General features: G+C 41.1%; 1 protein-coding gene across 17 annotated transcripts in view; it reads right to left on the bottom strand.

Annotated features, from left to right (window-relative positions):
- LOC118225360 (disco-interacting protein 2 homolog C-like) overlaps positions 1–24,627 on the bottom strand; it is a 171,071-nt gene that overhangs the window by 57,483 nt on the left and 88,961 nt on the right. For 14 of the 17 annotated variants that reach the window (XM_035413619.1, XM_035413621.1, XM_035413620.1 and 11 more), the window contains exons 5-12: positions 23,234–23,413; positions 20,559–20,738; positions 17,943–18,077; positions 15,509–15,628; positions 14,875–15,072; positions 8,708–8,799; positions 7,164–7,274; positions 169–292 (exon numbers count right to left, since the gene is read on the bottom strand). In XM_035413619.1, coding sequence (XP_035269510.1) covers positions 169–292; positions 7,164–7,274; positions 8,708–8,799; positions 14,875–15,072; positions 15,509–15,628; positions 17,943–18,077; positions 20,559–20,738; positions 23,234–23,413 — 1,140 coding nt within the window. The remainder of the gene's footprint in view (positions 1–168; positions 293–7,163; positions 7,275–8,707; positions 8,800–14,874; positions 15,073–15,508; positions 15,629–17,942; positions 18,078–20,558; positions 20,739–23,233; positions 23,414–24,627) is intronic. The other 3 variants (XM_035413623.1, XM_035413624.1, XM_035413625.1) reach the window with 1 other exon arrangement.

The raw sequence follows: 24,627 nt of genomic DNA, 5'->3' as shown, positions 1-24,627 counted from the left end.
AACTGGGGGATCTCTCCCATAGGGCTCTAGTTATGTACATAGTGTGAGTGACCTTTGAAGTGGGGGATCTCTCCCTTGGGGCTCTTGTTATGTACATAGTTCTGAGTGACCTTTGAACTGGGGGATCTCTCCCATGGGGCTCTTGTTATGTACATAGTTCTGAGTGACCTTTGAACTGGGGGATCTCTCCCGTGGGGCTCTTGGGTAGGCCTTTGTGGCAGGCGTCGCTGGTCAAGGCCACAGTGACTCCACAGCTTCCTAGCAGAAAACCAATCTGCTGACTCCCAGCATCCTGTGGAAGAATGGAGCAAGGAGGGAGGAGAGAGGGGATGGGCATTAGGAGTGGGAAAAGAGGAGAGGCGAAGCCAGGGTGTGGCAGTACTGGCTCGGGCATAGAAGGGCAGCGCTCGGGCACTTTCTTCGTGCTGCTTATTCTGGCGACAAGACTGAGATATTCAACAACTGAGTGTGACATTACTCGATCATCTGGATCAATATTCAAAGGCCTGTTAACAAAAAAACAAGAAAAATAACTGAAGAAAAATGTACTGACGAAGTGATCAATAACCCTGAAAGAAATATGAGACAATTCACTGGTATTACTAGCATACTAGTACAATGAAATAACTAGTTGCATTCATTGGAGCAAAAGCAAGTCGTGAATTCAACTGAGTTGCACATCCATCTCAAAATATCAATACTGCCTTGATTTAAAATAAGTAACCACTTAACCAGACTTTAGCCAATACTATTCAGTGCTGGATATCCCTAAATTGGTTTCAATTTACTCAAATCTAGCCCTGGAAGCCAGTAGGTTGATTTCCATTCTTCCCCACCAATCAGAACTGATTTAAACCTAGGACATAGGGTGAGTGGAATTGGATTGACATCCATGACATTCATCAATCAATGTATCAGGCAGAAAAGAACACCAGCTCCACCACCTGTCTGTAGGGCTAGATTGAACCAAATGGCAAAAGAGATCCTAGATGATCTACATTAGGAACCGGAATTGTACCCTAGTCAGAAGGCTGGACAGAGCCATGCTGCACATCTGGCCAGTGGCATTTCATTTGCTGATAACTGGCAGCAGCAAGCAGCTTTAATTTGGAGTCCAGACCTGTGTCCCAAACCCTTTAAACCAGCCACGCCCCGGGGGCTAAGGGTCATTGCAAAATGAAGTGCAGTGAAGGAGAGGAAATCAGTCTTCAAAATTAGTCCTTGACAAAGGGGAAACTGATGGTGCTTATACGCTATCCCAAACACCACTGCAAATATCCCACAACCATCAACATCCACACAAACCAGCTCACACACAGCTGGTGCCAGTACTTTACTGTGGCTTCCTGATATGCCTGTGAGGCTCTAACAGCAAGAACAACAACTGTCTTCCAGCATCCACAGCAATGATGCCTGCCAAAATATATTCAGCAAAAAAAAAAGCTAAATGGATAATTTAAATAAAAATTAAATGACTAATCACTTGGACACTGACAGAATAATGAATCAATATATAAACACATAATAAATAAACAAACAAACAAACAAACAAACAAACAAACAAACAAATAAATAAATAAATAAATAAATAAATAAATAAATAAATAAATAAATCTGGCCCCAGGGTCAGGACAGTTGAACAGAGAACAGGTTGGAGTTTAAGTGGCAGCACGAGCTGCAGCACAAGCTAATGGAAGGGCAATAAGGCAAACAAACTGAGAACATGGAGGCCTTCTTTGCCTTTCCCGAAAACAATACTTTTGTGCGTTCAGAATATATCAAACACCAATATGTTATTCCTATCTAAAGACCACTGGCCCCACCACACCCACATGTCACACCTGTCGTTCTCAAGAGCAAGGCCCTGTATGCATTACAGAAATATTTTCAGCTGATACTGTTTGTTCTTTTGATGGTAGCTGAATCGGTGTCCCTGGCTGATCAGTACCAACATTTCTTTACTGCAGTGATAAATGTTATGCAACCAGCAATGACACCTCCATAATACATACTAAATTACATAACTGCATTCATGTATTCAAAAAAAAATCCCTAAATGTTCTTAAGAAACCAACAGAAAGCAATGTCTAAAACAGTTCCCAAGAAAACCACAACACTAAATGGACCCCGCAGCAGACAGTATCCAGGTTTCAAGTTCCAGATTCAATGTTCCACCATTCCAGGATTGAGGACTGAGGATCAGGATGCAGTTTGGCTGTGGTGTGAAGGAGCAGGCGTGGAGCCTGAGATCAGACTCTGACTGCAGCAGTGGCAGCATGATGCAGGGTCTAAAGGCCAGTTTAGATCAATGATCCGCAACGAGACTGGATGCAACTTGCAAAATTCCAAAACGTCTGATTGTAAACATTCTAAAACTGCACTTGGCGATTTGACAAGGTGGGTCTTTTGAGACCCCAGGCAACGGCTTCAGACGCTCTGCGACTAACCAGTTCACACCGCTGCAATTTTCTCTGCAACATTTTAACATTTTAAAACTGTTTAGTCTCATTGCTGTTTAGACTCTGTTTAGAGTCATTGATCTGAACTGGCCTTAACAGGACTGGTCGGGAGATTCAGTCTTCCCGTTTCATTGTACTGACCTCCCAAGGGAATGCTGTCCAGGAAGAAAGAAGTACCGTACTGTGGCACTGCAAGTCCATGTGCGCAGCCCTAATGCACATACAGAGGACTCTGCAGGAATGGGACAGGCATAATGAAGGGCCTGGATGTTCAAAATTTTAAACTCAGGAATGAATCATGGTGGAAGAAAAAACATTCAACACAAACCCGCTGTCATCCTGCTAAAGCGGCGTCGCCCACAGAGAGCGCGCTCAATCTAAACAGACAGCAAGCACATGTCTGAGCCTCACGCCTCAGCTCTGCCAATTAAACTGACCGGTTGAACCTTTCATAACCCACCGCACCAAATCACTGCAGAGTACAGTTCTCCAAGAGGAAATGCAAAGCTGTCAGAAACTTAACATGAAATCAAACAGAAGAACTGGAACAAAGACACAAAGGAAAACAGCAAAGAAAGTGTCAGTATTAAATCTGTGTCAGTATTAAAAGAACAATTGAAAGCACATTTTTGCCTTTGCTTGGTTATAAACAATGAGATGTCCTGATGCTATTAACTCCCATTCCTGGAGTGAACATCAGCAATTACCTAAACTGTTGGGGGGGGGGGGGGGGGTCATAAAGCACCTCACTCATGTCTCGAGTTTCCTCTTTCAATAGTCTTTCCCAGTCATTTACCTGCGTGGAGAAATCTCAGGGAGATTCCCCACTGCTGGAAGCAGAGTAACTTTCTGTTGGCTTGGGAAATTAGTTCTGGAATGGAAGTCAGCCAAAGAATGTTCTGGCAGTCTCAAAATTCTTTCTGGGAATGTTGGAGGGAGATACGTGGCATTTCAGCCAGCCACAATAGGCACTGATCCTACATTTCAGCAATACTGATTGAGCTCTTTTCAGAGGAAAAAACACATACAGGAATTGAACTGTTTAGAAATGACGCAAGTTTATGATAACACTTGCACATAGTCAACCTACTTTTTTAACCTCTTCGCGCACACCACCTAGTAGTCGGCACACGGCCGTGCCTAGAAACGCTTTGTTTTAGTTTCATTAGTAGACGATACATGACAACTATGCCGAATATGAAGTTTAGCAGCACCACCATTGTCGCTCTGGTTGTTCATTTAACAAGCACAACCTCCCTGCAGACTCATCTGCAACTACACCCCCACCCATGGCATAATAGACAATATTGTCGACCTGGGAATTCAGAGAAATATTATTTCACCACTCAAAAACCCAACAATAGCCCTAAGATATGCCAATAAAGCAGTGAAAACACTTTTTCAAAAATTATACTATGTCATTCTACAGTCAGTATCTAGGACTAAATATTGAATACATATACAACCTTACCATTGGTTTTATGCGTAGAGATGTCCCTTTTGAGACTGAGCAGTCATATATTGTCTTGGACAATCCGTTTGTGAAATATACGCGCATTTGTGACACCTGGGTACCTTCCAAAATAGATGATCGTAATACCACATGTGTTGTGTACGGCATTGTCGACCTTTTTAGTACAGTCTGGCTTCATTGACAATTCATTTATTCAGTAGGTGACAGTATAAGCTTTCTAACGATGTATAACATGTCTAATTTTGCTTTTGGAATAGCGTTTTATAGCTCAGAGTAACTGAAAGTTTTCTCATCATTCCATTCACTTACGCATTCACTCCGTGGTAGCAGTAAAAGACACTGCACCAATGATTTTTGGTAATTACTTGAAAAATATTATTATTATTGAGGACTTCTGAGCATAGCTAAGCTATGTTTGCTGATAGACGTAGCTGACAACGAAGTAAAATAGAAGCGGAGAGATCTGCATCATTGATTTACAGTCTCTTTCTCTATCTACTGAACACAGATATGATTTCGTCATCACTATGTAAGTATTACTGCTCAAAATATTTTGATTAAATATAAATTGTGTGTCTTTAAATAGGCTATTGGTATTTTATAATGAGAATATTTCACTGTAATGTAAGCGTTCGTTGGTAGCTTAGTAGTTTTTGTGATGTATGCAACGGTTATGATGTGAAAGTTTGCCAAAACGTGGTGGACGGTTGAAAATTGTTTTCATGTCGTCCCATCCCCATACAAGAAAACATTACATACTGTAGAGTACAGAAATACATACGAGAGTTAATTATTACACATTTAGGTACTGTACCACATTGTGTGACAATGTTTTTGCATTATTTTTTAATCTGATATTAATGTTTCATCTTGCACCTTCATAAGGGGCTCATTTATATGCTTTATAATGGACAAAAAGCATTTTATTCATTTTTGGAGAGATTTTGGATACATTCCTGGACTTCTGGGAATACTCCTGGGCAAAAAAAAATTGGCCAAGCCCAAAATGGCAAAATATTAAGCTCTTAATGGTCTTAACAACAAATCATTTGTCCAGAAATAAGCAAGAATTAAGTAAATAGATAAAGTAACTTAGTATGGGATAGCTTTTCTCTTGATTTATTTAAATGTTTAAGCCTTGTGGGCAAACTTGCGGACAGCTTTTTACAGAAAAATGAGTCAATGTTGTTCCATTCAATGTTGATGGCTTCAAACAGTTGATGAGTAGTTGAAAAATGTTCCCCGGTTAGTTTGTGTTTAATGTGAGACCAAATATTCTCTAGAGTTCAAATCTGGACTCTGACCAGGCCAAAACATGAGCCTGATGGACTTGTTCTCAAGCCACTTTTTGGTGGTCTTTACAGTGTGGGCAGGAGCATTGTCTTGTTGAAAAATAACATCTGAGCGTTCCTCTTTAGAAAACAACTTTTCAATTGTGGGAAGCAAGCCTTTTCCGCAATATTCTCCTGTATTCCAAAACATTAATTGACTTTTCATAGTGAAGCAGCTCACCAGTACCAGCAACTGAACAGGCTCTCCATACCATGACACCTCTTCCTCCATGCTTAACTGTGGTGGAGATGCATTCACTATTGTATTTCTCAGCAGATCTTCGAAGACATCTCTCTGGAGTATCGTCATGCAACTCAAATTGTGATTCATCACTCCACACAACTCTGCTGAACCACTCTGAATCAAACTTCTGCCAAAAACTTAATTCTGTCTTTGATGTTTTTCTGAGACAGCAATTGCATTGTAACACATCTTCTAGACACAAAACCTGTATTAGATAACCTTCTGGTTACTGTTCTTCTCGAAAGAGTCTTTTCTAGCGTCTTGAATTCTGCTGACAGTTTTTGTAGGCTCTTTTCCTGTCTTTGAGAACTGTAAATTTCAGCAGGTGGTCACCCCTGCATGATGAGGCTTTGGGCCTTCCAGATCCTTTCTTTCTGGCAACATTAGCTGTTGTTTCAAAGCGTTGACCTATTCTCTTAATAGCTGATAGAGAAATAGGGATTTCCTCTGCCTTTAGGGTCTTGTAAATTTCAGAATAGCTACAGTTGGCCTGACGAAGGCCAGCTATGCGGTTTCTGACAGCAACCCCTGCATGATATTTTGCTTTTTTTGGAGCAGATTTTCTCGCTCCTTTACCGTGGAACTCACAACACTGCATACTGTAGATCTCTCCCTGCTCTATCAATCCTGGTTCCATTTATGAGCTTGTTATCAGGCCCTTGATGGGCTTCATCAGGTGTGGCAGATAACTAAATAATGACTAATCTTTTAAGAAAAAAAACATCCCATATTTTTGGAAAATTTTGTACACCCAGATGTGTTAGTTTGAATTTTACATCAAACATTTTAATCATTATCATGACTTTACCTTTGCGTACAAGAAAACTATTTAAGTGAATTTCCCTGTTTCTAGCTTTTCCCCAAACAGTTCACTGCAGCAAAAGTAAACAAGCAGATGGTGGCACAGGAGGTCTCAGGAGTGCATTTGTTTAATTCTTGCTAATTTTCTGATCAATGATTTGTTGCTAAGACCATTAAAAGCTTAATATTTAGCCATTTTGGGCTTGGTCCATTTTTTTTGCCCAGGAGTGTAGAGTGTAGATGACCACTGTACTGACGGAAAGCTTGTAATTCCCACTTGAAAATTATGCAACAGTGAGTTTCTTGAGTCAAAACAGCTGATTTGTATTGAAATATCTGAATATGTGATTTACAGCAATGCATAATTTAGACATTTGACAGATTTGGAGACGCTGGGTACATTGCTTAGTTTTTGCTTCATAGATCTTTTGTAGTTCTACATATTCACACTAAGATTTTATGAACTTGTGGTCAAGGAGTTTTTGATCCAGGACATGTATAGTCTAACGTGCTATATTTATGCGATCTCTCAGTATTTCATTGCAAATTAAAAAAAGAGCAAATTCATTTTTGACTCCAGAGAGAGACAAGCACTGAGGGTCCTGAACCCTCCAAGGGTCATTGCTTCAGCTAATGCACATGACCTGGCAAGTTGCTGCATGTTCAGCAGCAGAATGAATAAAACAGGGTAAAACAGTCTGTGACATATCCATGCATTGGTGCCAAACCAAAAGTAAACTATCTATTTAAACAGAAGTGTTGGTCTCACCATATCATTAATCCCAAAATCAGCATAAATTTCTTTCTATACTTCTTGTCATATTGTTCTAATAACTTAATAATTTCTTTATTACCTTCCGGGTCAGCGGAACTTCAATCGGCACGGGAACGACCTCCGCCAGCAGGCAGCCATAGAACGCTACCATAAATGCTGCAGGGTCGTTGTTGGGGAATACCAGGGCAACCTACAACCACAGGAGAGAGAGGGACTGTCTTAGCCAAAGTTTAGTTTGATTCATAGTTTGATGTATTTCCTTTTTGTGTTTGGTACAATGCAATTTCTGCATGACTTGTTATGCTTTTGTATTAAAGTATTAGGATAAAAATGATAAAACAGACAATTATTTAGCAACAAGAATAAAACAGCTGATGATATGAATAACAAATAATACAAATAAAACATAATATAGCTGCAAAGCAGAAATTCCAGGGTCCAAGCAGGTAGCGCAATACTGCAGAAGGTCGAACACCAAGTCTGGAATTCAACAGAATTAGAATTAAAACTGTGACTTATCATTGGGTGCTAATTTTCATATACTGAAATATACTTTACTTTACATTACTGGCTGTAATTGCACCATATTTGAATGTAGAAATCTTTCCTTCAACATTTAATTAGGCAATTGAACAAAGTGTTTCTCAAGCTATTGACACCATTCAAATTTTTTCATGTTTAGAGTAAATATGCCCTTCAAATCACAACACTGAAGACCAAGTCGGGAATTAAACATACCAAGCTATAACTTGGCATCATGTGCTAATTTTTATATACTGAAATATGACTGCCTATATTTTCCACATCTTTTAACATAGAAACTTTTCCTTTCCAAATTTGTTAGGCTGTTGAAAAAAGTGTTCTTGTTCCACATGGCTGATTAGACTTATGCAAAAAGCATTATTTTTTTAAGAACGAACAATGGCCAGCCTCCAATTAATTACAATGATTTTAATGACATGCCCAAATAGGCCCAAATTGATTGGCTTGCCATTCTGCCATTTTTGATACATCACCTATTGCTTCATAGTGTAATTAGTGACTAGCACAAAGATGGATAACACAAAATCTGACATCAACTGGATGTACAGTTAATGAGAAAAGGATTTTTTTCCCTCCAGAAAATTCAAGATATCAGAAAATCTACACAGGTACATTTTATCAACCCAATAATATATTATTTCTTCCTTGTGAACAACGGCATCAAATAGTCTTGGTTGCATGTCTCCAAGTCAACTGGTTTTAAAGTTACACATTTTCAAATTTGAACGTGCTCTATAGCATGTTCAACTTTGGAGAAAAAAAAAACAGAACAAAAACAATAGGGTTCCAGCAACTTCATTGCTTTGACCCCTAAATATGACCATATAGGGGATTAAATAGTATATAGTCAGTTACGTAATTTTTGTTTTTGCATTAGTCAGCATTGCACTGATCTGATTGGATGACTATGGGGGTCTGCTCAGCAAACCCAGGGAGCACATGTTTGAGCATTCTGATGCACAGACTCATCAACAGTAGCCAATCAAAAGCCCCACTTTATTACTTTTATCTTGTAAAAATTTCCCATGTTGCATGTTGAACATAATGACATCACACATGCTGTCACTCTCACTCGCTCACCCGATCTCCAGGTCGGACCATGGGCTCCAGCTTGGTCCCCAGCTTATGAAGAATGTTGTAGGCCACCTTCATACACCGGCTCCACAGCTTACCTGGGGTCACAAATAAAGATCACTGGGCTGTTAGCATATCCATCCTCAGCAGTGCCTGAAGCAAGTCAAATTAATTCAAATGACATCACGGAAACAAACAACTTGAAAAGATTTTAAACAGAATTTACAGAAACATCAAAAACAGGAAGTAGAAAAGGACCACACTAAAGAAAGGAAAGAAAACTTGTACTCTACTGGTTAAAGAAAAAAATACAGTTTTTGTCACACAACTGTTTAAATTTGTAATAATCCACTACAAAAATATGCACATTATTTCACTATTTGTGAGTTTTGGCTCCACCCCCTCAGCACTGAGGGACAGCTGTCAGTGAACAGGACTGCTATCTGTAGCAATTAATCTGTGAAGCATGTGACATTCAGATGGTTCAGACAGCGACAGACTGGTATGTGGTAAGCTAAGCCCATATCTCTAACCCCACAGCACACACGGCAAAATGGGCAGTCGCCTTCTGCTGTTGAATTTGCTGTAAACTCAAACGTAGTACTGTTCACTATGACTTTTCAATCTCAGAGCACAGTCTGGACAAACATGATTCAGGAGAAAGGACAGTGTACAATTCCACGCCAATATTCAGCACTGCAACCGTCACCACAGCGTACCGCACCTTTCTACCCTTACCGAATTTTACCAGGTCACTGCAACATCTCGACAGGAGGCTGAAAAGATTTTAGAGGCTGGTGAACACCTTCAAAATAACTGATTTAAGTCTGCTGATCAATATATTCTTTCCAGCAAGCAGGAGAAACATTTTCACATCAGACCTGCATTTTCTACTTCAGAAATTTCACATATGCCTGCAGGGGTAAGGCAAACTATGACATGGTGCTAGACCTTGGAAAGATGGGTATGTTCCTTTTTATTTTTTTATTGTTCATATAGCAATTATTCCCTTTAGATTTTGAATTTAAATTACAAGACTGTACTGCATATTCTCCAAAGACCCAGCAATTATTTTTTTTCCCCTTTAGACCTGGACAGGTCTAAACTTCCCAACCATATTAAGAAGATTTTTAAAGGAGTAACATGGTGGTTTTCACACTTTCTCGGTTTTATGTGCTATTTGCACAAGAGGCATTGAAGAAACACGATGAGTAAAGTATTAAATATGTCCATTCTTTATTTTTGTAGAAATATGCGCTTTAAATTTATCATCCTATTTTCAACCGGTTGAGAATGTTATCGACTTAGTGCGTCACAAGTACAGTAACCACTCCCCTTTCCACGCCCCGTAAAGAAATCTGACTGGACACACCGTCCTGCTACAAGTGTGCTGTGAAGTTTAGGTAGCAAACAACAAGGCTGAATCCTTCTGACGTAATTTACATAGTAACTATATGCTCAGATTGCCTAGTTTAACTCACTGTGGCCAAGCGGAATCGATAACGTTTCAGAAAATATATAATTTTAAAAGGTTTAATTCAATGTTCTACTGGGACTCTTACCGTTTATTGAGTGTGTGAAAGAAAATTTCGGTGCCGCTGACTATAATGGAATGTTTTTCAGATTTACCATTCGATTGAGCAAGTATCATTCAGAGTACATTTTTATGGGTTAGTGCTGTCCGATTGTGCTAGCTACTTCACATTAACTTTGTACGGCGATCAGTAAAGGCTAACAGTATAGCACCACTTAATTATTGTCACTTCTATCACCACTGTAATGAACTAAAAAAAGGCGACAAACTACCTTTTCTGTGAGAAATGTATTGTCAAGCTCACGCGCATACACTACTGGCGACACTCTAAAGCTCCGTTTTGCCCTCCCTACTGTCAATCAGATTGCTGTGATAGTTCATTCTAAATCGTATTTGGGGACCCATGGATAACTCGTGACCCATAGTTTGTGCCACTGGCTTACAGGCAAGAAAGTGCAAATATTTGACTAATGTTAGGTTCACTTACTAGAGTGCATTTTAAGGACTATTAGACTGGTTGGTTATATTCATTTATAGCTAGCTAGCTAACATTAGCTAGCTATGTAGTTTGCTTTCATAATGTAATGTTATCGATAATGTTAGCTAGCTAGTTTGCTTTCATAAGGACGTTATAGTTGTGGTTTTATCTTAACTTGGCTAGCTAGCTAGCAAAAATTATTATTGGATATCAACGTCCTTAGCTATCGATACTTGATATACTAAGTTAGCTAGCTTGTGAAAATTCAGTATCCCAAGATGAGTGCGTATCATGGAGGTAGTTATGGTAACGGGGCACAGTCTGTCAATCATAGCTAATTGACAGTTCTCATTACCACGCCCAGACAGTTCGGGTGAACATTTATAGTGGGAAATTTAGGCTTAGAAAAAAATACATTTAAATGACTGAATAATAATGAAATTATGCACATTTGTTTTGTTGTTGCCTAAAGGCAACTGGTAAGTGTCACATTCAACCACCAAGTTACTCCTTTAAGCATTATTTTTTTCAGAAGGAACAATGGCCAGCCAGGCCGAAAACCATGCCACCAATTAATTACAATGATTTTAATGACATTCCCAAATAGTGTAATTAGTGACTAGAACAAAGATAGATAACACAAAATCTCCTGGATGTACAGTTAATGAGAAGAGGATGTTTTTCCCCAGAAAATTCAAAATATCAGAAAATCTAGACAGGTACATTTTATCAACTCAATAATATATTATTTCTTCCTTGTGAACAGCGGCATCAAATAGTCTTGGTTGCATGTCTCCAAGTCAAATGGTCTTAAAGTTACAAATTTTCAAATTTGATCGTGCTCTATAGCACGTTCAACTTTGGAGAAAAAAAACAGAACAAAAAAATAGGGTTCCAGCAACTTCATTGCTTTGACCCCTAAATATGACCATATAGGGGATTAAATAGTATATAGTCAGTAATTTTTGTTTTTGCATTAGACAGCATTGCACTGATCTGATTGGATGACTGCACTTCAATACTCAATACTTTCTGGTGTGTGATGAGCTGTGAGGAAAACTCAGCAAAACTGGTGAACAGAAGGCAAAACTGAAATACCTGACATGAGATTTTATATAACAGACAGCCCCATCTCATTCTGGACAAGTCTAAACTTCCCTACCATATTAAGACTGACCAATAAGCAGTGAAACCCAGCATTATGATGCACAGGGGGGAAGACCCAAACTGTATGAGAGACTAGAGTGCAAAATAAAAAAAATAACTGTCCGCAGAAAGCCCTCATTCTCTTCTTTTCATTCACACTCTATTTCTCCAGGCCCCATCTTCTGAATTTAATTGTTCTTTATTGCCACAAACACCCAGGTTAAAAGTGGGCTATGATAAAAGCAGTATTTCCGAGTAAAATGTACATATTGATATATAGCTGTGAGCTGTGAAATGTTTTAATCATCCAAGACGCATTATGTCAAAAAATGTCAGCAAATTTAAATACTTAGGAATTTTGTTCATGCCATGTCTCAGGAGGATATATCGCCCATTGTCTATATCCATGACAGCAGGAGAATGCCCCACAAATCAGTATGCTGCCAGGAGAAAGGGTGGAGTATTGCTCACACACATAGTTACACAACCAAAAATAACCTTTTGACGATATGATTAAGCACCACAGCTCCTGCTCTCCAATTAGGACACCGCCATTCTGTGTCATTTCGTCTCGAATTGGAACGTGGCTGTCGGACCGAGTTTAGGAAGGGCGCCGACCGATCGATAGCTCATTTGAGCTCAGGAGGTGAGCTGAGGCAAGGTGGGCACCCTTCCCGATGCAAGAGCCTGTCGCCAGGCGGTGCGGGCCCAGCCCATTTCTGTAATTACAGCAGCGCTGTAGCAGGACGAGCCATGGCTCAGAGCCCCAGCGGGCCCGGAGCTTTCTCTCAGCAGCACAGAAGAAGGAGCCTGTTTAAGTCTTAATTACAGTATGAATTACAGTACAGTACTGTATGTCTGCCTGTAATATGAACATGATCTAAACTATATTTTTTAAAATATACTTATGAAACGAGAAATTAAAAACAAAGAAAATTATCAATCTGCATTAAATATATATGTATTATTTTGGTTATAATGTTACACTTTATGGTGTAACGCTGCAGGTCTGATGGGGAATGCACGCAGTACCATTAAAAACATTTTTCTAATTTATTTAGAAAGGTGAGTTTCACTGAGATAAAATCTCCTTTTCTAGAGAGACCTGTTCTAAGTAGGCATGAAGACACACAGGTTTACAAACATATAATACCTGTAATGACAGGTCCACTCAAATACAAAACAGTTTTGTATTTATGTTTCAATTTTATACCAGAAAACTTTTTTCGTAACTTTTTTCCAAGTCAGACCTGACAAGACCTGTCTATCTTCACTGTCCATCAGTGTAAACATGATTACTGTACATTTCAACCATCTATACCCTGGTGGAAATTCCAGCAGAAATTTGGTGATGGAATCTAGCTAGAACCAGCTTCTGCTCCAGCTAGAATTTGGCGATGGTCTAAATGTCTGTACTCTCAACTATCATGTTGCCAGCTTCACCATTTCCAAACCAACTTCAAACTGGGTTGGATCCAAGGTGGAATTTGCACCAGTGCATTTATGCAGTTCTAATTGTAAGAAGTGTTCAGGCTGAACCCCATGGCTCAGTTTATAACAACCTTCATTTAATCTGAGGGCCTCAAGATTGGGGCCCAAAGTTTGACATAGAATAAACCAATGCCATTCAGTTGAAGTGGCCCTTAATAGTCCACCCAAAGCATTCATGCATTTGTACTCAAAGTATTCTCAACAGTTTTACTCATTTTAAATAGTGGCAATGGTCTCTATCATAAGCAGACCTGGGTCAAATACGTATTTGTTTGGGATTCAAATACTTCTCTACGCTTTACTGATCTTGTCTGGTGTATCGGAACCAATAAAATACTCTCAAAAGGTGCAAACCCCACCTTCTGGTCATATTGGAAGGCCCAATTACACCAGGCAAGATCAATAGAGCACAGAAAAGTATTCGAATCCAAAACAAATACGTATTTGACCTAGGTCTGATCATAAGTATAGATAATGGTCAGCTTAAGCAACTGAACTTCGATATGAGCATACACATTGATAAACAATCACAATGGCCTAATATTATTCATAATATTCGAAGTATCCTAAGAACAAAATATTTATTTAAACCTGCCAGATATATGTACAGGAATATACATATATAATGACTACTGTCATCAGCACACATTGACATAATCACAGAGCAGTGACATAATAATACTAATAATAATTGTAATTATTATTATTATAAAACAATTAAGGTGTTATGAATCCTACATTACAGATAATACCAGAACATCTAAATGCATATTTGTGAACCAATGGAAACAACACATTCCTGATTCTTTACACACTGATGGATTCCTGACACAGCAATCTATTCCCATCGTATCAATGGATTCTTAACACGACGCACTGAAGGATTCTCAACACTGATGTGTTCTTGACACACTGATGAATTCTTGACACAGTAATGGATTCCTGACACAGTGATGGATGCTTGACAAAGTGACAAATTCGACACACAGATGAATTCTCAATCCAGTGACAAATGTTCAACACCAACAGGAATCTCGCAAAACTGAGAAATGAACCATAGATTAGGCAATGGGCAAACCGATGCAGAGATGGACTGAATAAGCGTTATTTTCTTCCGTAACGCTTCTTCTTATCATATTAAATTCGCAGCCAGGATGAAATCACATCATATCTCATCTGCCGCAGAGGCAGTAAGTTATGTTCACATGGTGCTTACTGTGGACACAGAGCTTGTTTCTTGGACCATCTCACATTTGTCATTCAAATATGGAAGCCAGGTGAATTAAACACTGCATGCCTCCTATTTACTGTTTATTTGCACGGAACACCTATATACAGCACATTTATCTACTTGATAGGAAACTAGTTACATCACTGTTATACTTAAGTTAGCTGGCCTTGAGACACTGTGAAAGAGTGTAGCTATGTGGTTTAACTTAAGCACACATGTGCTAAAATTATTTAGCTGAACTGCTAAGTAAAAAGTGAACTGAGGCGGTAAGTGGCGGGGGGCCTGTTCCGTACCGTAGGTCAGGATATAGAGTGGCTTGCCGTTGGTGTCCATGGTGGTCAGGCAAGGGGCTTTGGGGGAGATGGTGCCCCAGCGCTGCAGTGCCGCCTCTAGGGAGGGAGGCCAGTTGGTGACCACGCCCAGCTGCTCCCCACGCATGGCCAACATCTGGGCCCCCTCTGGCCGTGGCTGGTTAGGATCTGGCTGCTGGACTGTGGGAACGCACACATGAAAAGCCATCAGATCGTTTATCGCCGTCTCAAAGCGTTCAACTTGTGTTGCAGGAATTACAAAAGAATACTCATAAGAAATTTTTTTAAATGGCTTATTTAAATATATTGCATTACATTACATTATTTGGCAGATGCTTTTATCCAAAGCGACGTACAATACGTGCTTACCAAAGGTCATTGGAACAACTAAAAAAACACAGGTCCAATAAGGTACAATACTAATTTTGTACAGTTATTCATAGCCATGAAAACATAAAATCCAGTTCACACAGTGAACATAACTCTGACCTAACCTAAGCTAACTAGGACAAAATATATTTACAATAGCCTATCATTTTAAAGCTTGAATCCTGTACTTTAATAGAAAACAGAAACTGAGCGCTGGTACCTCAGGTGGTCAGAAAGGGCTCCTTACCTTCCAGGAGTTCTTCAAAATCATCAACAAAGAACTCTCTCAGAGGAGGCCGCTTGGGTTGTTTCAGGGTGTTCACCAGCTGCTGGATTTTAGCTGAAACGCGACTGCTGACCGGAACTCCTGCAGATCAATAATTATATTTCTAACGCACCATCAATACACATACTTTCTAATGTGTGCGCAGCCTCTTAACTACATGCTCATTAATGCACACATACACATTCACACACGCACACACACATGCACACAAAATTATGGATGCATGCATACACACACACGCAGACATCCATAAACTGTGAAGGCATAGTGCACTGCTATCTCTGAAACTCTTGGAAATCCCAAACTCACCATTACTCAGGGCCTGTCTGAAGTACAGGCAGACCATTCTCCTGCAAAATAAGGATTAAACACAAGCAACTCCATCTTCAGCGCCACAAAATAAGGTCAAAGGTTTACGTGAGGGTTAAACTACGATCTCCAGGTGGCACACGCGTAAAGATGCTCATTCCATTGTTCTCACTGCTCTCTAGATGCCACTCCTGGTCAGACCAGGCACCTGCAGGCGCACAAACCGAGAGTATGCTGACCTCGTTATCCTCCGACAACTTGGGCAGCATATAACTGCAGGTGCGTCTGCAGCGAGGAAAATGGCGAGAATAGGCATCACGCAAAGTGGAGGAGTGTCTGCCATCTCCTCCTGACGTCGGCCGGAAGGGTCGCAGTGGGAGATCAACATGTTCAGTTGAGCTCAGGTTGCGAAAAACCGGGGATAAAGTCAGGAATAAAAAATATAAATAAATAAAAAACATGAGGGTTAATCTTCAAAAATGGGCAAACCAAGCACAGTACTGTTTGAAATGAGCAACACACCGACCAGGGTCACACACTGATGCCTAATCTACATGTATCGGACTGTTAAAATAATGCTGAAATAACACACAACCATTCCATTTTCTAAAAGCCTCAGCAAGCTGAGATTGAAAAAATTGTAAATGCAGTTTGCATGCTTCGGATATTTCAGACTTGTTAGCATTTAGCTACAACTATCATTCTGTGTGCTCCACTGCCTCCGACACTTGATTTATCTACTTAGTTTTCACATTACCCCCAACAAATCTATCTCTCAATAGCATTGATTCGCACATCTGACAAATATATTCAAGCGGTGATGCCAGGTTTTCCCTAGAGAGCAAATTAAACTGTAATAAAAGACCCAAATTGGCTCACTCCATCATTCAGCTCTTCTGAGACTTCATCCAGAATAGATGTCAGGATCTCTCTCTCTCTCTCTCTCTGATATCTCTCTCACTCCCTCTCCGATGTCAGGATTCTCTCTTCCTCTCTTCTTCTCACTCTCTCGTTCACACCCTCTCTCTTCGTACACTTCCTCCAAAGGCCACAAATCATTCCCTCTCAGTCACTAAAGCGAGCAGGCAGACACCGCAAGTCGCATTCCTTCAGAACATGTTTCCGCTCTTGCAGTGGGAGACGCAGCTGATGTTGTGATGAGGAGAAGCTGGGTTCGGCTCTAGGGGACAGCGGTGCACTGCCGCTCACTCTGACACTCAGTCACTCTGTGAGAAACGACTCCTCCACAATCTGACACTCCAGATCAAGGCATCGTCTCTCAGTGATGTGTGCGCTTCGATCCAGACACATAACATGAAGCTCGGATTTTCCAACAAAGAAAGAAAGATATCGGAACTGTTTTTCACTGACACCAAATGCAATCCTTAAGATGATGGTCATGGCCACACATGCACACAAACGTGCATACACACGCACATATTGACACACGTGAGTGCACACAGATGAGTATGCATGAGGTCACACACACACACACAGACACAAACTTACAGACATACGCACACCGCCCGCACACGCACACGCACACACACACACACACACGCACACGCACTTCAGCATATCAGATTTGAAATGAAATAATGAACATGAGGTAAAGTGTCCGTCAGCTGTCATATGCTGGTATTTACATCCATATCGTGAACCATGTAGGAATTGCATCCTTTATATACAAACATGAAGATGGCTACAGGCCTGGTAGAGCAAGGGAAGATACCCAGTGTCAGGTGATGTCTATGGGTGACAGACTTCAGGCAGTCATCAAATGCAAATTTACAACAAAGTACTAAAAGGGATTTATGTATTTTATTCAATTACTATTGGTCCCCTAAAATGGGGTTACTATGTATAAAAAGGGCTGTAATGGATCTTACATGGATCACCAAATGTGGACATAAATGAAAGCAGACAGACTGCACTTTAACCTCAGGTCCATCTGTTTCATTTGAAATCCAATGTTTTAGAGTACAGAGCCAAAACTTAAAGAACTGTGTCACTGTCCAGATACTCGCAGACTCCAGTGTGTATACATACAGCACCCATGCCCACACACAACCCCAAGAATGCTCACCATCACCGGTCTCCATGAGCTCGGCGTTGCCGTACTTGGGTGTGACTCGGGGGACAGTGGAAACCTGCGGCCTCTCCACCTGCGGGGGGAACTCAGCTGTGTAGGTGGTGATGTCCGGGGGGGCTGAATGGTTCTCTGGACATAGAGCAGAACAAAGAGGAGGACATTTAAACCCATTGCAAAGGCCTCAATGCCCACATTCTAAAACAATCATTCTGACAAGGATGTGGTGAGGTCATGGAGGTGATATTTTTCTAAGGACAGATCAGCCACAGGGGCATGCAAGCTTTCCCTTAAATGAGAAATACAGAGAGCCACCTCCCCGTTTCCAGGAGACCACGGAGGGTCCACCCGACATCATGAAAGTGCCTTTTAATTTCTGCCTGTTTTTACTGCCGTCACGAGCGCCAACCGCAAGGCGCCATGTTGAGACTCATAAAATTCCCTCCCGTTCTCGGTGTTACGGGACCCGTGCACGGGCAGCCACAAACGGGCTCGTCATTAAAGCTTCCTCCCATAATCCTGTGCGGCGAACGAGATGCTTTGTAGTAGTCTTTAGAGCAATTCAGGTTAAATGCCCTGACCAACAGTGAATTTAAACCTGCAGCCTCCAGGTTTAAAGCCCTTACTGCCACTACCACCCTGGATTCCATTAATGTTAGCAATACCACCAGGGGTCCAAGAACAGAAGGGAATGTCCCTAGAACAAAGCCTAGAACAAGGCACCAAGAGGGATTTCCATGATCAGGAAGATCCTAGAAGTATGAAACTCAACTCCAGAGGGGTTTAAAATGAAATCATGAGAGTTTGCATGGAAGAATGTCACTATATTTGATGGAAAGGAACACCATTAGGCATCTTCTCTATAGAATTGGCTATTCTGAGATAACAGTAAGATGTTCTTTTTCGCAAACTCATATTTTCATGTAATATACAGTAGCACTGTTAGATTTCCAGACAAAGTGGGGGGGAAAAGGAGAAAAAAAACATATTGAGACGTTTTGTTAGCAGCAGATATCCTGTTTGTGTAATCGTTAAAGTTGGGAGCAAAAACCACACTGGCTTGCTGTAGACTGTTTGGCTGACCCTGATTACGACAGGCAGCACAGACGCCAAATAAGCCTCAACACTGCCCTTCACTCACCTCCAATGAGGATGACGAGCATATAGAGCTCCTCATATAACCAAACCGGACCCTCTCAGCCCTAGCTAGGGGGTGGAGGGTGAGGGGATTATGTGATGGAAGAGGGATTTTCTTTCTGACTTGGGGATTCACCTTTTAGAAAGATGAAAACACAGCATGTGGGCTGGTCAGACAAATCCACCACCAGCAAGCGGCCACCCTCTGTCCATGGCAGCAAGCTAATCGTGTAGTTACAGTTTTACTTACTGCCTGCACAGTACGAGCTCTATAAGGCAGTGTTAGTTAAATTAGGCCATCCAAGGAGCCCTGCCTGTGGACCTCCTTCAAAATCTCAAACAATACATGTTTCAAACAATAATCCAGGCCATAAACTAATAGTAGTTTAACCCTTGTTTTTTGGGCTCCAAGACAATGGAACACCATGACATGAACTCTTACAGCAGCCACTTCTGTATTCATATTCATATCACTGTTGAAGAGCCACCTTTTGCGTGTTCAGTTGTTTTGATTGGTATTTTTTGAACAGTTTTTTAAAACTATTTTTCATATCACTGTACCATTCCTGCATTCTTAATATGAAACAGAGACTGGACAAAACACTTAATAAATAAGATTTACAATCATCAAAATAATTTATTGTTGTTCTATAGAGGACTGCAATTATTTGAACTGAACTTGGGGTCTGTCATTGTTCCTCTGTTTTAAGAGTGGCACTTCCAGCAAGCCCTTTAAAATGCTGTCGCTGACCTTGGCCTGTGTGTAATCGCAGAATCGTGTTTCACACACCGTGCTTCGCACTTCTCGTACAGTAAATTTGTTTATGAGGTAGAAAAGACATAACTACACTTGTTAGTGTGAACAGAAGTCACACAAATGCTTTTGACCAACAACAGGGGACTGGTAACTTGGCCGAGGGCAAAGTGAAACATGTAGGCGCCAGGGTGGTCATTCATGTGCCCTGGTAAAGTTAATAAAAGCAGGTGAGTGTGACGTCGACGCAGCTTAGGTGGAAATGGGTCTGCTTAAAGGGGTCTGGCACAAGTGGGGTGAAAGCACAGGCAGCGCATGTGGGACCCTCTTCTGATCTCCTTAGAGGACACGCAGGTCCAAAAAGGCATCAAAGAGTTACCCTATCGTTACCCCATCTCCTTGTGCTTCTGCGATGAACAGCAACCTTAGTTGTCTTTACACAAATGACACCTATCCCTCACTCAACATACAGACCAAAATGCCACACCCCCATCAAAAGGCCATTTTAGAATGCACAAGAATGGTACTGTGGAATACTGGTGGGCAGTTTTAGAAGGTGTTAGGTTAATCCTTCATTTTTCAGTTCCAGTTGACAATATTTTAATATTATGATTATATATTCTGTTCCTTCCCTCTTGGTGAGAGGGCTCAAATGAAGCATGGACACAAAACACATTGATGCACACGTCACACACAACAACACATCAAAAACCAAAAAGGACCTGATGGGCGGGTGGGGAGGATGCGCTTGCTGCTCAGCATTCTGGGATACTGACCCTCCGACTCCAGGGGCGTCCGCCAGGCCATCTCAGATCCAAATTCGCAGGAGCGGCGGAACGAGTTCCCGTTCTCTACAGCACTGGGCCCTGCTTTCCTCCTCAGTGAGAGGTGGGCGATGGGCCCTGGACATTAGGGGAGAACCAAAGCCTTAGACCCCACCCCTACCAACACTCTGACCAAAAGGACTGCAGGCACAGAGGCGGTGCCCAAACAATGGACCAATTAGGGTCCAGCAATATTGTGATTTATTCAATATCAATATATTGATGGAAAATATCTAAACAATTGAAAATATTCAATATTTTATGATAAACCATAGCATGTTATCGTGCACATGGAAAGAAAACACGACATGGCTTGGTAACAATTCACTTTATTATTCCTTTACAATTATGTTCCCCCTCCCACTTTTTATTTACCAGAAATGTTAACAGCATTGTGACACAATATCTGATAATAGGAATCCTGACTTGGAGAATTAAGTGCAGACTTAAAGGGGGGATTCACTCAAAAATGAAATTAAGGTATGTTTCCATTTACCCAGATTTGTTATATATTATGGCACACGTGATTGTTTTATTCTGACCATAGAACTGGGAATAATTATAATGAGCACCTGCCAATCATTGCCAACGAGCCAGCTTGAATACTGACGTAGCTAAAGTTGATGTAGCTCTTGGGTAAACTGCCCTAGTGTTTTTTTAACTGCTCTAATGTTTTAGGGTGAAAGGGTTATTCTTTTGAGTGAAAGGGTTATGATTTTGAGGTTATAAAACAAGCAAGAGAAAAACAGGCAATGTTTATATTGATTTGGCTTGTGTTTCATTTTAAGCAATTGCTTAAATTAACTGCATGAGGATTGAATGAACAGAATCTGAAGATGGACTATTACTGTTATATTAGCAATGGCCTTTGGATTGCAGTGAAACAAAATATGCTATATTCAATATTAGTGAAATTGTCATTTGTCAATATCAATATGAGCTTCATATAAAAAAAAGTCAAAATATCACTCGAACCTAGGTCCAACAGGAGCAAAGCTGTTCAGTAGCATTGTTGCCAGAGGCAGGTGCCATGTGTGTGTGTTTGGGGGAGGGGCTAAAAAGCAATTAATTGAAAAATGGTTGGCTATAATCATTCAAACAGAGGGTTTAAAAAAGAATTATTGTGCTTCAGCAGCCTCAGATACACCAACATAACTTAAACCTAAAAAACTCAAACATGAACAAATAATGACCTGTAACATCAGAAGGAGGAACCCCCCACATTCAACATACAGAATTATAATCATTTGAAGAAAAGAAAATATATAATTAACCTTACAAAAAACAAACTCCACCATGAGATCCGAAAATGGTTTAATGATCACAGCTGACCATTTATGAAAAAATGGTCAGTTGGTCAGAGCACCGTTCTGGTGTGTGAGCAGGCCGGAAGTCACAAACAGACAGCCACACATTTACACCCCAGACCACTGTGTTAGTGGTTTTGGACACACCGGTGCATTTCTCACTCCATTTAGGGGATGAAAGCGCTGTGTTTCAGACAGCTGTCACTCAAAACCGACTGCTGAAATCTGAGAGGCATTAGCTGCACGCGGCTCAGTCCCTTGCCGTCAGTCTTCAGACACAGCAGGCCGGGAAATTTGTGACAGGGTCATTTCACGCACACGTAAAACACAAGACTTCATTTGTTGAGTTTGGCAGCTGAGTGCACTCTGTCAAAGACTAAAAACTGAATCTGAGAAATCTTATTAAAAAACCCCTCCGCAGTAGCTTTTCAGGGGTCATGCAATGCCAATTCTGTCAAAACGTTTTAGCAATTATTCTTTTAATTGAAAATGAAATTTAGGGCCATAAATATTTTTTAGTCTCACAGTTTGAGGCTAAGTATTCAACATTATCATGGCCAATCTCTCTGGGTCTGAATTCTCTTTATCAGCAGCAGCAGTGGTGACCCAGCGCTGACATGGTGAAGAAGTGGATCTGGCACTGTCACTTCTGAAAATATGCATTCTCTTCCATTACTCGTGATTATTATCTGTTCAGCAGACACTCCTCTTCAGAGAAAATGACATAAATTGCATTGCTTCTGCACATATTGCTTCTGCATGTTATCTGGTTTCACACTTATTTACAAAAGCAACTGGTCACGAGCCTGATCTCATTAACTGCTACGCTACGGTATTGTGGTGAAATGGGCAAGGCGGATTGTGTCGGTTCGTCGATGGGGTAGAAAAGGAAAATGCATGTTTTCTGTGAGGAAAAACAAGCCTGCTCGTTTCATTTTGTATTCTACGACAATAACGTCTCACACAGGAAAAGAGGGCTCTTAGGTCTGAGGTTAAAGTGGATATCGGACAGTTACGGACAGTGTCTGAACCAGTTCAAAAGGAAATGGGCATAATCAGGTAAGATTGTATTCACATGGAAGGACGATGCAAGTGGAAGAAAAACAGTGAGCTGAACGTGTAACCCTCCCACCTCATAACACATAAGCCAGTCACCCCCTGGCAGCTTCTCAGGACACAGATAAACCCAGAAAATGTAGCAGAAGGAGGAGTCTGAGGCGCATCACCGGTGACAACATGGCGGAGGGCTGCAGGGGCAAGACTTACCAATGTGGGCGTGGGCCATGACGTCGGCCAGGCGGCTTGCGGCCCCGCTGCCCCCGCTGTGGGTGGATGAAGAGGAGGTGGTGGAGGAGGTGGTGATCCAGTGCTCCATGCTGACGCTGCCCTGGCTGGAGGTGGGCGTGCCCTCCCCCTGCCCCTCCCCCTCTGACCCCGACGATGTATCTGAGAGGCAAAGGGGAAAAAGTGAGAGGCATTCTGCAAAGGCAGCCAAATGTTTTTGAGGAGGGGTGGGAGAGGGGACAGGAAAGCACTGTATCAAATAAAAACTAACTGGAGCAGAAGAGTTTGCTCCAATCAGGTGCGGAGAAGTTAACAAAAGCAAATGAAATGAGAAAGTGTGTTCAGGAGGTGAGAACAACCACTGAGCTGCAGCCAGTGGGTCTGACCGCATTTCTGAAAGATCTGTTAAGCTCTCTCCCTGTAAAACAATAAAGCACTGTATGCTAACATACAGGTCGTAACAAATTTAGCTTATACAGTTTGCACTCTCACTTTATGTTGATGTCACATTGATGTCAACAATCTGGCAGGCACATCCACACTGCAGCCAATTTGTTCTTTCAAGACTGACGACGAGCTGTCCTTGTTCCTCATCCTTTCAGTTAACTTCAAACTATCTTCACAATCTGAAAGAGCTCAGGAGTGTCACATGGATGTTCAGTTCAGACTTCAGGTTTCTTGGTGAATGTTCTCTGGTTCCAGGTATTTGCTCTATGGTTCTGTGGTAGATTGTTATTCGGCTCTAGGTTATTGTTCTTTCGTTCCATTTTACAGGTAATTGCACTTTTGTTCTTGATTCAAGGAAAATGTTTGGTGATGGGAAATTATTCACGGATCAAGGTAAGTGGCTAAACATTCTGAAAGGACACCTGATTTTCAAATTGCAAATTACAGTTTACAGAAATAACCTGAGCAGATATTTTCTTTCTCTGTACTGTCAGAAGTGCCAATACCATGACTGCAGAGCAATGGTTAATGCTGCTCTAAAGGAACCATCTCAAATGGGTTCAGAAACACCTCATCATTATGGTTACGAAAGGAGGATGGACATTGTCCCTAGATGCAGGCTCTCCAGCAAGCTCCAGAGTAGCAGCCCACCGCACACAACATTACCATGGGTCTGTCTCTGCTTTTGAATAAAGAAGTACGAGTGAAATATATTCTGGCTTTGTCCCGACACGTGTGTGAAGGGTCAAAGTACACCACACAGGAGTAGGCTATAGGCTGGCATGATGTATGAAAGAGACTTCCTTTTCATTCTTGATTAACATGATCTGTCTGCGAATGGAAGTCATGGAACGGTCATATTCCGTGCAAACTGAAGGGTGCTATGTGCATACAGATGCCTCGGTTTTTCTCCCAAAGAAACCTGGGCA

The sequence above is a fragment of the Anguilla anguilla genome, chromosome 4 (assembly GCF_013347855.1).
Source record: "Anguilla anguilla isolate fAngAng1 chromosome 4, fAngAng1.pri, whole genome shotgun sequence".
In the NCBI taxonomy this organism is placed as follows: domain Eukaryota; kingdom Metazoa; phylum Chordata; class Actinopteri; order Anguilliformes; family Anguillidae; genus Anguilla; species Anguilla anguilla.
The sequence above is the reverse complement of the archived record's forward strand: the minus strand, read 5'-3'. Positions and strand labels throughout refer to the sequence as shown.